Below are 11677 nucleotides of genomic sequence, written 5' to 3'. Positions count from 1 at the left end.
ATGGTTGAATGCTTAGGCGTTCATTTTGACATTGTACTACCACACCAAACCACCGGGTGGCAGTAAATGCCAAGTACGTAGAAAACAATTACTTACCAAAAAGACGGACAGTGTAAAATTATTTCTAAACGCCAAGATGGCAAATTGCAACAACTTGCAAAATATATGACACGGATGTAAGAATCGCCCCGTGTCAGTGTATTTAGATGAGTAACGGCCATTGTCATTTTTCCAGGCCTTCACCTGGACGGACTACAAATGCAATTGGAAAACGAAAGAGAAAAAGAAAAGGGCTGCCTGTCGCTTTCTGTTTGTCTGGCCAAAATTTGCTTTCGTAGACTGCTTGGAGGAACCCGAAACTAACGGAGAGTTTGGTGCCGTTTGGAGGGGGGCGGAGACACCACTACCCCGCATCCACGGGGAGCTCAGCTCAGCTAAGCCGTCTCGGCGCCGAGCCGCCTCACTGTTGCTTGCAGCTGCTCCCTGCCGGTCAGCAAGGCCTCAAGTTGACGCTAACAATCGAGTTCTCGTTCGATCCCGATGGATTTGTGTTATTTGTTCGCAGAAAGTGCTCGCTCATCCCGGTAGGCAGGCGTGTTTTTGTGTTTCTCGTAGAACGCCGCTGAATCGTCCGCGGGGATGATTGTGGAAAACAAGTGAGCCAGCCGCCTCGTAGAGTTCCAACTGGGAGCGAGTAAACAACCCGGGGTGTCGACCTCTGTACCCCTGTGAACCCTCCATTGCGTCCCGGCGAGACAGCCTTGTGAAGTGGACCTTTCGTTTGGTTTCTCCCTCGAGCTCATCGTCTCGACATGGAATAAGTTGGACTCTTAGGCGCAGAGAAACAAACGGCGCCGATTGAAACATTTTCGAGTGGACATTACAAACCCAGGAGGAACCAGCATGAGGAACACCGAGGAGGCGGAGGGCTCGGACGGCGAGGCCTCCAACACCATGATCTCCGGGGCTAATAGCCCCTACCAGCCCACCACCGAGCCAGTCCAGGCGAGGAGTGTTTGGGGCGGCATTCGGTGCGATGTGGACTACCTCCAGTCTTACTTTGGCATTTTAAAGGCAATCGAAGTGGTAAGTTGTCTTTTATTGTCTGGTGGATAATATAAATCCTCCTCGTTGTAGTCCTATTGAGGAGTGACGTAACAAATTAGCCATATGGTCACCGCAGAATTTAAAACTGCACAGTTGGTGTTCAAGTGATGGATTAAATACTCGCAAATAAAGTAGGAAGGGACATTGTGATTAGTGCTTTGTCATGCTGACTGACTTTGCAATGACTTATCCAATTATTGTGCATGTGCAGAATGCTTTAGAATTGACTTTTTTTCTCTCCAATTTTGCTACCTGGAAAATGTCACTTCCATGACGCATATGCATGCACCTGTCGGATTATGATACTCCCCCGAATAAGTTTTGTACAAAATATAGAAAGAATAAGTTATTTGGTGATGACTTCCTAAAGAGTTTGAGGAAGGCAACATTTAAGTTTGACAACATTGCGAGAATTCAAAGTCAAAGTCAAAGTCAGCTTTATTGTCAATTTCTCCACATGCCAAAGACACACAAAGAAACCGAAATTTCGTTCCCCCCTATCCCACGGTGACAAGACATGGCTCACAACAGACAAACAGTAAACAAGTATAACAAAAGCGTGCTGAATAAATAATGAATAAATAACACAACAATAAATAAATAAAAACGCGTACAGCAGACATTCCCGAAAATAGCGCAACAGTGCCGCACGCTACGCAGAAGGGGGTAGCGAGTTCAGGGCCCTAACAGCCTGGAGAAAGAAGCTGTTGGCGAGTCTGGTGGTGCGGGAGCGCAGGCTCCTGTACCTCTTCCCAGAGGGCAGAAGGTCAAACAAGGAGTGAGCCGGGTGACTCACATCTCTGGCAATCGAGGTTGCCTTGCGGGCGAGATGGGAGGTGTAAATGTCCTTCAGGGAGGGAAGCGAAGCACCAATAATCTTACCAGCCGTATTCACTATGCGCTGCAGGGCCTCCAAGTTCTGTTCAGTGCAGTTACCACCCCAGACAGCGATGCAACTGGTGAGGACGCTCTCAATGGTGCCACGGTAGAATGTAGACAGGACTGCCTGAGGAGCACATGCACGCCTGAGCTTCCGCAGGAAATACAGGCGGCGCTGAGCTTTCTTTGCCAGTGACGAGGTGTTCGCGGACCAGGAGAGGTCCTCACTGATGTGCACCCCCAGGAACTTGGTGCAGCTCACCCTCTCCACCACAGCACCGTCGATGATCAGCGGCAGGTGTGTTGTGTGACCCTTCCGGAAGTCCACAATGATTTCCTTGGTCTTACTGACGTTCAGCAGGAGGTTGTTGTCCCTGCACCACGTGGTCAGAAGGTCAACTTCCGACCTGTACCGAGTCTCGTCGCATTGAAGGCAGCTGCTAAAAAAAAAAAATCTGTCGAGTCACTATCTGACTTGTTCACCACCTCCAATGGAGACGGTGTTTTTTTTTTTTTTTTTTTTTTTTTTCCCAGCCTGAATTCAAAATTATGGTAGTGAGTTTGGTGTGCAAGAACGAAAGAGCCCTGACCTCAACCCAACATTTTTTGGGGATGAGGTCTTCTCTTCAAGGCAGCACTTAACAATATTCTTTAACATTTAATGGATTCCAGTATCTATTCCATTTTTTTTCTTTTACACAGGCCACCTGTGAGTTATACAGAATATAAATTAGCCTTCACGCAGCCATCTCCACAAATGTGTTTAAAATGAAACCCAAGCAAACTCATCCATGTAAGCGTTACATGAGCTCTCATTACATCTATCTGAATGATTTGCTCTTCTGCTTTGATACAGACTTTTGCTCTTAAGCCAGTCGAGAAATATGTCTCCTTCACAAACAAGGACAGTTGAACCCCTTCCAAGTTTGCATTTGGTATGTTGGAAGTCTGCAAGTCTCACCACCAGATGGTTTTTCTTCCTTAGCCGGCACTTTTACTGCTTCGTGCTCTTACTTTGCCCCAAATGGGGTTATGGAATAATATTCTGTGCCCGATGAAGGTCTAAATAAGGAGAATGGAGACGAAATTGTGAAAGCGATGGACCTCTCCTGAAACTGTCCTGCATAGACAAAGCATCCACCACCCAACTCTCTAACTTCCTTCTTGGTGTCACGTGAAACCTGAGCATGTTTTGTTGTCAACAAAACCTGACTAACTCTTGTGAACGTCATGAGACAAATCCTTCTGCTTTCCAGCGCCTATGCAAAGTCACCCGATAATGAAATAAGGTGCTCTTGATGTAATGAACTTTCCAGATGGTCCCGAATGTCCGTGAGCGCTTCCTGCTTGGAGAGACACTGCGGTCTCTTCTGGTGCTAATGTTGCTTATTCGGCTCCGGGAGGGAGAAATAAAGAATGTTGTGTGGGGGGAAAAAAATGCATATTCACCTTCTAGTCTCTCTGTGGTGAAATGTAACCTGCATTGAGGCTCGCTCTGGTTTCCAGTCCTCAGTTTGTGGGCTGCTGCTCAACATTCCCACGTTGCCATTTTTGCCATTCTTTTTTTGCACGCACAGTTAGATTTGTTGTTGTTTTCTTCGCACAGAATTTAAACATTTGCCTTAGAGGTGACACTGGAGTGGTGGCTAGCTCATCGTCGCTTACACGATTAGCTTTGTAGCCCCTCCCTCGCCTCCTGTTTGGCAGCCGAACACCTGCTAAGGGAGTTTTGGAGAAGTCATGCATTTTCTCTTATTTAGTCGTGACTTCATTGGCCTTGTTTGGTTTTGTCACAAACAAAAAATGCATCATTGATAAGTTGGTGGCGAGGTGGCGTCGGTGGTTTTGTCTGTGTTGCTTTGCAAGATTTGTCAGACGTGACAGAGTAATGGGGCTTGATGAGAAATTGTAAAAACGGCGTTTATTGAATTTGAGTGATAACACTTTGTGTGGAATTGTTCTTGGACTTTTTAATTGACCTCATTTTGAGGGGTTTTGATCATCTCAAGAAAGTTTTTTTTTAATTCAAACATGCCTAGTTACGGCTTAACCTTTATGAAAGTTTAAGCCTAACTTTGTCGTTGAGCAACGGCAGACTGGGATGAGACGTGATGTTGCATTAGTGTTTGTCTTGGTTCTGTTCAATCTCAGGAATTTGGAGCACACTCATCCAGTCAGTAATGTACATGCGGTTTCACCGGGCCTTGGACGGCAAAAGAACACCTAAATAGGGGAATTCCTCCCATTCTGTGGTTTGTTGACGACTTGGCCGGCCGGCTCCTGGCGTCCGCCGCGGCTGCCAGGAGCCGACTCGCCAGATGAGTTCACGGCCTCCTCGGCTCTATTCACAGGACAATCTCTCTGTCATCGAGCGTCAGGCGGCCCACGGGTTTTGTGCAAACATTCACAATTGGACAAAGGCGGAGGCCACTTTAGTGCATGCCAAATGTGTTACACTTTTTTTGGTTTCATTCTTGGAGATAAAACAGTAAAACTGTCACAAGCGGCTGGTGGAGAATAGCAAAACCAAACTTAGCTCGCTGAAGTTCCATGAAAATGTCATCTTGATATGAAATATAGCGGTTACTTATTATCCAGTTAGTGTAGGCACAAAGATGGGCGTTGATGTGAAGAATGTGTAACTGGGAACTCTGCAGAGTTTGTAAATCATTTCATTGTCGTTGCGCCTGTTAGCTTGCCGCTGCAGGCGAATTCGTTGGGTCATGCGCTACAATGCGGACTCTAAACTCGAATTTCTTTTTATAGTGCCACGAGTAAATTTATGTCAATTTGATTTATAAAGAATATCAACTCGGGATGTTTGATTCCACTTTTTTCTGACCCATACCGCTACTCAATTGTGATATGGATACCGAAATCACTAAAACTTATGATACATGAAATTTTCTCCAACAAATAATGACGGATCATTTTTGAAGAATACCTTCATATCCCGAATATATAATTATTCTTAAAATTAAATGACTTTTGAATAAATTATTTTCGATTTGCTTCTTTGTCAGAAAAGTTGCTTTTTTATTCTGCGTCCCTCATGACGATGTTGAATGTGTCTCCTCGCAGGTGCTGTCACTCATTGCCTTCATCTCCATCGAAACCATCATGATGTGTTCCCCGTGCAGCGGCATCTACTTCTTCGAGTTTGTCAGCTGCACCGCCTTTGTGGTCACCGGAGCGCTCTTGCTGATTTTCTCCCTCAGCCTGCACACCAAAGTGCCTCACGTAAACTGGAACCTCACGGTTGGTACAGTTTTGTCATTTTTTAAAGTTTTTTTTTTTTTTTTTTTTTTTTTTTGTTTTAATTCCTTAATTTTGTTTTTTTCACATTTTTTTATTTTGTAATCTTTTTAAATTGTTTTCAAATTTTCTCAATTTCTTTATTTAAAAAAATTGTTTTAATTTTTTTAATTGGTTTTAATTTCTTAATTTTGTTTTTTTTCAATTTTTTTTATTTTGTAATTTTTTTTAATTGTTTTCAAATTTTCTCAATTTCTTTATTTAAAAAAATTATTATGTTTTAATTTTTTTAATTGGTTTTAATTTCTTAATTTTGTTTTTTTTCAATTTTTTTTTATTTTGTAATTTTTTAAATTGTTTTCAAATTTTCTCAATTTCTTTATTTAAAAAAAAAAGTTTTAATTGTTTCCAAATGTTCTCGATTTTAGCTTTCACACGTTGTCATCCCTGTCGTTAGTTATGAACGTAACCACTTTTACATGTCGTTAGCATCTCGCAAACGGAAAGTTTGTCGCGTTGGCGGGAGGCGGCGGAGTGTCACGAGAACATGCAGTGTCAGCTTGCTTCTTTTTTTTTTTTGACACCGCTGTACTATTTGCCTAAACGCTTAAGATTGTGTCGTGTCATCTGAGCTGCGGGGAATGGAAAATAGCTTTTTGCTGTCATTCCAGAAAGCCGCACAGCTTACATGCCCTCGTCAGCCAGTTGCCCAAATGCAACTGGTTCGTCTTATAGCTCTTAGTTTTTTTGGTGTAGTTCGAAAGTGCAGATTTAGAGAAATTGACGCCCTACCTGTGAATTTGAATTATATTTATTTATTCTATTTCCTTTTCTCCCTTGTGTGAATGTGGCTTAATGTGTGTAGTCCATTCACTGTAGGTTGATTACGCCCTACGAGAACCGAATACTTTCAGAAATGTTGCCTCTCTTTTTTTTATTTTAACCCTTTTGTCATCAACAGTGTCTGTATCTTCCAACAGTGCTTCCATTCTGCTCTTTCATTCGTAACTCCTGACCCATGCTGCCGTTGCACTGACCGAGCGAGTCGAGCGTGAGGGTTTGGATCATGTGATCACGTGCTATTTGACTCCATCTCCTTCATTTCACCCTCGACTGGCTTGTCGTGATGCCTTTGTTTCATTGCCTTTACTTTCTGTGTGCACTACAGTCGACGCTTTCTAGCAACAACACTGCTTTGTTGCTACTTGCTAACCAGACCAGCAGCTATAACCAGTATGATTGTTTGCTTCCCCCACGGGAGACAATGGAGACCCTCAAAAAAAGAGACAAGATCCTGTTCAACTGGTCGGGTGTGTCATACGAAACCCTGCGTGTGTGTTGGGATACAGTTGGTGTGCAAAGTGGGCGTGGCTGGAAGCTTCTGACACTGCTTCCTTGTAAATAGTTCGAGGGAGTTAAGATAAGGAGATGTTGAGGACCATGAAAAATATGGCAGCGTCAATGAATCCCCTTTATTGTCACTGCTTTAGAGGCCAGAGATGATTGAAGTCCTGCATCCATCCCAAGGTGAAATCAAACTAGACCTTCGTCTTAAAACATGAAGGGAATTTTTGTAGGTCTTATTTCCTCCGCTTCGGGGGATGGCCTGCAACATCTCAGTACCTTTGAACTGCAACTTCTTCCTGTAGCTTCAAGTGGACTAATGAAACAGCGGGGATGCAAAGCAAATTGTTGTCGAGTTGTTGACAAGTGTGTTTGGTGTGTTCCCGTAGGATTTGGCGAACACGGCAGCCAGCACCTTCCTGTTCTTCTTGTCATCGCTCGTGCTGGTTTGCATAAACCACAACACCGGGGCTGAAATAGCGGCAGTGGTGAGTACGCCGGCCCGATTTGCGTGCATGCTTACCTCGATTTGCTTATTGGAGGAAAAAAAAAGCAGTTTATTGGCGCTGCAAGAGCGAGAATGCAAATGAACCTCTCCTTGTCGCATCAACAGGGAAAAGGTTAAGCGGTTTCCCACGGCCATTGTGAATTGTTACTGACTTCCTATTTCCTCTTGCGTGCAGATCTTTGGCTTCCTGGCCACAGGTGTGTACGCCCTCAACACCTTCCTGGCGGTACGGCGGTGGCGCCGCGGCAACGGGACTCAGAGGGCGGCTCAGAGCAGCGAGTACACACGAGCGCGCACGGCCTCTCGTGGAGAAATGGAAGAACGGCCCCAACTGGCGTGAATGGAATCCAATCCAAACGTTCCGCCGGAAAGAGGCTCACTGAAGGAATGGAAACAAAAGTCGTATCCGCGTGACTCCGCCTCTGGGACCTCCGACCAGGCTGGCTTGATCGCAAACTTCTCCTGGCTCAACTTTGAACATTTCCAAACGCACTGTGAAGACACAAATTGAGCTGCCCGAGTCACTTTTGTATCTGTCAGCGGTGTTTGATGAAGTAGCGAGACGTTTCTACGGATCAGGAACGCAATTTGACTTTGCTTCTTTTCTCTACTGACTCCAGCTGTCGACTGATAGTGTGTATTTAATCGCTAAAAGGGTACTTGCGTCAATTTATTTCATTTCTTCTTTTTCTTAACAAACTGCCTTTTTTATTTTATCTGTGACGTTTAGCCACTAAAAAGCTTTGCTTCGTGCAATCGAATAGTCTTTTTTTTTTTTTTTACAACTCGAAGTAATTCCGTGCATTTATACTTTGACAAAAGCGTGAAGGTTATTCCAGAATGTTTTCTAATCCATTCACTTAGTTTTGTCAACACTGTGAGTAAATAGCACGAGGCAGATTTTTTTTTTTTTTTTTTCTCCCTTTTGCACGTCAACCACTTTATAAAGTGACGATGACATACAGTAGATCTTGGTAAATCACACACACAAAATATAAAGTGCACAGCTAAAGTCCGTGGCCTGTTAGGTGCATTTTTTTCATTTTGATGTTTGCAAGACAATCTCGTGTGCTTTTGTCTACCATAGAAGGTTGCCTTAGTTTTCTCTGATGGCGCGTGATCATGTTTTGCATTCTTTGAAATCGTTTTCAGTATTTTGGTTCACTTCAAATGTTTCCTAGCTGCATAGCATTAGTTTAATCTTTCCTCCAGGGTCATTCTTTGAATGCTTTTTAGGTCAAAGTGACCAAGAGTGACTGTACTGTTGCCACGCCCACTTACTTGACTGCACGGAAAGCCCCGCTTCAAGACATTACTGGTAGATGCTTACTGAATAGCGCCACCTTTTGGTTTTTTCTAAAATGTATTTCAGTAAGCACAGTCTATAGCTTGTGTATGAGAGAGAGGCTTTTGAAATGAAAATAAAACCATGCCACTATTTTTTTTTTTCTGCATACACCATATATCACTCCTGCAGCCAGAACCACTTTAGATATTTATTATGCATTGCCTTTGTTAATTCTGTCATTAAACTAATCAAACCAAACACTGGCTGGCTTCTCCCCTTTCTAATGATGCGCCAATGTTTTGGTCATTTCAAAGATTTTCAATGAATGCAATGTGTCATTATTGTACTGCAAGAAACCACCACGATGCTTTAATTTCAATATTTTTACACCTGTGTAGTCATAACAAAAAATATCAGGCATATAGTGAATAGAACAATTCAAATATTGACTCTATATTGGGTGAAATGTATGTACTGAACTGAAGACCAAGTTTGGTGACTGAACTTTTTTTTTCTTTTTTACAAAGAACTCAATTATTTAAGCAATAAATTGTGTTTGTGGTATTTTGAATGACATGTAGTAACTTCAAACAAAATGTCATGTGAACATTGAACAAAACTTTAAGTGCAACAGTTAGACTGAATGTTGTGGTTCATCTTCAGATGTGGATTTGTACCATTTTAGTGCAACGTTGCTTTGCTGGAACAGACAGATCTTCTGGAAATATGAAGAACAGAAGTATGGACTCATCAGCATCAAATGACAGTGACCCAGTTAGTTAGTTAGTTTCCCTCTTTACCTGTAGTTTCATTGTCTGTGGTCTTCACTGAAGACTTTGGGAGTGTCCTCCTCTTCTTTGGTCCAGGGGTGACTTCAGCAGGACACATTTTACCTGGGCAGTCTTCCGTGTCCGACTCATCATACACTGGAAAAAAATTTAATTTTCTACTATGTAGTTTGCTACATAACAGAAAACATACCAGGCAAATTGAAATGATTAAAAACGTTGTTGTATTTTCCAGCGGGAAGCGGAACCTTTAAAATGGACGTCGATTTAGCTATTACGCTAGCCCCGAGTGAATGTTTCGAAAATGTCACGAATAAGTTTTGTTTCATATTTGATTTGATTCTGACAACATAGCAAGAATGAATGCTTTAATACCCTTAGTGGTGCACCAAGTTTTCTGGCCCCTGGAGGACTCGTGGTAAAAGGCAGCGATGCGCTCCACGGGATTTTTCTCCCACTGCAACCTGCCGGGCAGCGGAGTTTCGGTCTTGAAATTGAAGTTCCAGCGCTGGGTGTCCTCTTGGCTAAACTGCTGGAGATTCCGGTCCAAGTCTCGGTCCACCTGGTCGCGGTCCACGACGCCAAACAAACACTTGCATACCATCTTTGCAGACACGACCGTGTTCATCTTGGTTGTGGTGTGATGGAATATAGTTGAGCGTGTTGACTAGTGTTGGCTCGTGAGTGAACGATTCGTTCAAATTAACGAATCCTTTCAGTGAACGTGCCTAATGGAGTGTCCGAGTGACGTCACATCAACCAGCCAATCAGAAAGTTACACTCGTTAAACACACCTGCGTGAAAAGTTTTTGGTCATTTTCACGGTCTGAAGAAGCTAAAACTTTTCACGCAGGTGCGCTTAACGAGGGTCACTTGGAAAACATGTTGGAAAGCGGCCCCGAGGACTACAGCTTGACACCTGTGACCTTTGACCATGATATTTCCCTAATAAAGTGGCCTGTTATTAAGTACACTTGAAAATGGCGGTGTACCTAATGGAGTGTCCGGGTGATTCCCTCGTTAAGTGCAGGTGCGTGAAAACTTTTAGCTCCTTTTGAACGTGAAAGAAGCTAAAACTTTTCACGCACCTGCGCTTAACGAGGGTCACTTGGAAAACATGTTGGAACGCGGCCCCGAGGACTAGAGCTTGACACCTGTGACCTTTGACCATGATATTTCCCTAATAAAGTGGCCTGTTAAGTACACTTGAAAATGGCGGTGTACCTAATGGAGTGTCCGTGTGATTCCCTCGTTAAGTGCAGGTGCGTGAAAACTTTTAGCTCGTTTTGAACGTGAAAGAAGCTAAAACTTTTCACGCACCTGCGCTTAACGAGGGTCACTTGGAAAACATGTTGGAACGCGGCCCAGAGGACTAGAGCTTGACACCAGTGACCTTTGACCATGATATTTCCCTAATAAAATGGCATGTTATTAGGTACACTTGAAAATGGCGGTGTACCTAATGGAGTGTCCGGGTGATTCCCTCGTTAAGTGCAGGTGCGTGAAAACTTTTAGCTCCTTTTGAACGTGAAAGAAGCTAAAACTTTTCACGCAGGTGCGCTTAACGAGGGTCACTTGGAAAACATGTTGGAACGCGGCCCCTCGAAGAGTGGTCGACACCCCTAACCCTAACTCTAACCATAACCCATTTAGTAAAAGAGCCTACTTACCAAACCCTAACCCTAAACCCTAACCCTAACTCCAACCCCTAACCCTAACCCTAACCCTAACTCTAACCATAACCCATTTAGTAAAAGAGCCTACTTACCAAACCCTAACCCTAAACCCTAACCCTAACTCTAACCCCTAACCCCTAACCCTAACCCTAACTCTAACCCTTAACCCTAACCCTAACCCTAACTCTAACCCCTAACCCTAAACCCTAACCCTAACCCTAACTCTAACCATAACCCATTTAGTAAAAGAGCCTACTTACCAAACCCTAACCCTAAACCCTAACCCTAACTCTAACCCCTAACCCTAAACCCTAACCCTAACCCTAACTCTAACCATAACCCATTTAGTAAAAGAGCCTACTTACCAAACCCTAACCCTAACCCTAAACCCTAACCCTAACTCTAACCCCTAACCCTAACCCTAACTCTAACCCTTAACCCTAACTCTAACCCCTAACCCTAAACCCTAACCCTAATCCTAACTCTAACCCTAACCCATTTAGTAAAAGAGCCTACTTACCAAACCCTAACCCTAACCCTAAACCCTAAACCCTAACCCTAACCCTAACCCTAACCCTAACTCTAACCCCTAACCCTAAACCCTAACCCTAACCCTAACTCTAACCATAACCCATTTAGTAAAAGAGCCTACTTACCAAACCCTAACCCTAAACCCTAACCCTAACTCTAACCCCTAACCCTAAACCCTAACCCTAACTCTAACCATAACCCATTTAGTAAAAGAGCCTACTTACCAAACCCTAACCCTAACCCTAAACCCTAACCCCTAACCCTAACCCTAACTCTAACCCTTAACCCTAACCCTAACTCT

The 11677-nt window shown here is 43.5% G+C and overlaps 2 protein-coding genes across 2 annotated transcripts; one reads left to right on the top strand and one right to left on the bottom strand.

Moving 5' to 3' along the window:
* The first annotated feature begins 121 nt into the window (after positions 1–121).
* On the top strand, positions 122–8639 carry cmtm4 (CKLF-like MARVEL transmembrane domain containing 4). The gene is made up of 4 exons (XM_088370392.1): positions 122–1086; positions 5068–5244; positions 6975–7073; positions 7269–8639. The coding sequence occupies exons 1-4, from the start codon at positions 904–906 to the stop codon at positions 7431–7433; spliced, it is 624 nt and encodes a 207-aa protein (XP_088226518.1). The 5' UTR covers positions 122–903; the 3' UTR covers positions 7434–8639.
* LOC148401025 (cyclin-dependent kinase inhibitor 1B-like) lies at positions 8576–9877 on the bottom strand. The gene is made up of 3 exons (XM_088370393.1): positions 9545–9877; positions 9182–9307; positions 8576–9099 (listed from the first exon to the last, which is right to left on the bottom strand). Exons 1-3 carry the CDS (start codon positions 9795–9797, stop codon positions 9041–9043), a joined length of 438 nt encoding a protein of 145 aa, XP_088226519.1. The 5' UTR covers positions 9798–9877; the 3' UTR covers positions 8576–9040.
* Between the last annotated feature and the right edge of the window lie 1800 nt (positions 9878–11677).

Source organism: Syngnathus floridae, chromosome 3, assembly GCF_059516105.1.
Source record: "Syngnathus floridae isolate MCC-2025c chromosome 3, RoL_Sflo_1.0, whole genome shotgun sequence".
NCBI classification, from domain to species: Eukaryota; Metazoa; Chordata; class Actinopteri; order Syngnathiformes; family Syngnathidae; genus Syngnathus; species Syngnathus floridae.
Note: the sequence above shows the minus strand (reverse complement) of the source record. Positions and strands in the feature narration are given on the sequence as shown.

Coding starts and splice junctions, on each gene's coding strand:
- cmtm4 (XM_088370392.1), top strand. CDS start 904: ATGAGGAACACCGAGGAGGCGGAGGGCTCGGACGGCGAGGCCTCCAAC. Junction 1,087..5,067: donor TTTTAAAGGCAATCGAAGTG/GTAAGTTGTCTT, acceptor GTCTCCTCGCAG/GTGCTGTCACTCATTGCCTT. Junction 7,074..7,268: donor GGGCTGAAATAGCGGCAGTG/GTGAGTACGCCG, acceptor TCTTGCGTGCAG/ATCTTTGGCTTCCTGGCCAC.
- LOC148401025 (XM_088370393.1), bottom strand. CDS start 9,797: ATGAACACGGTCGTGTCTGCAAAGATGGTATGCAAGTGTTTGTTTGGC. Junction 9,308..9,544: donor AACTTGGTGCACCACTAAGG/GTATTAAAGCAT, acceptor ATTTTTTTCCAG/TGTATGATGAGTCGGACACG. Junction 9,100..9,181: donor CACAGACAATGAAACTACAG/GTAAAGAGGGAA, acceptor TCATATTTCCAG/AAGATCTGTCTGTTCCAGCA.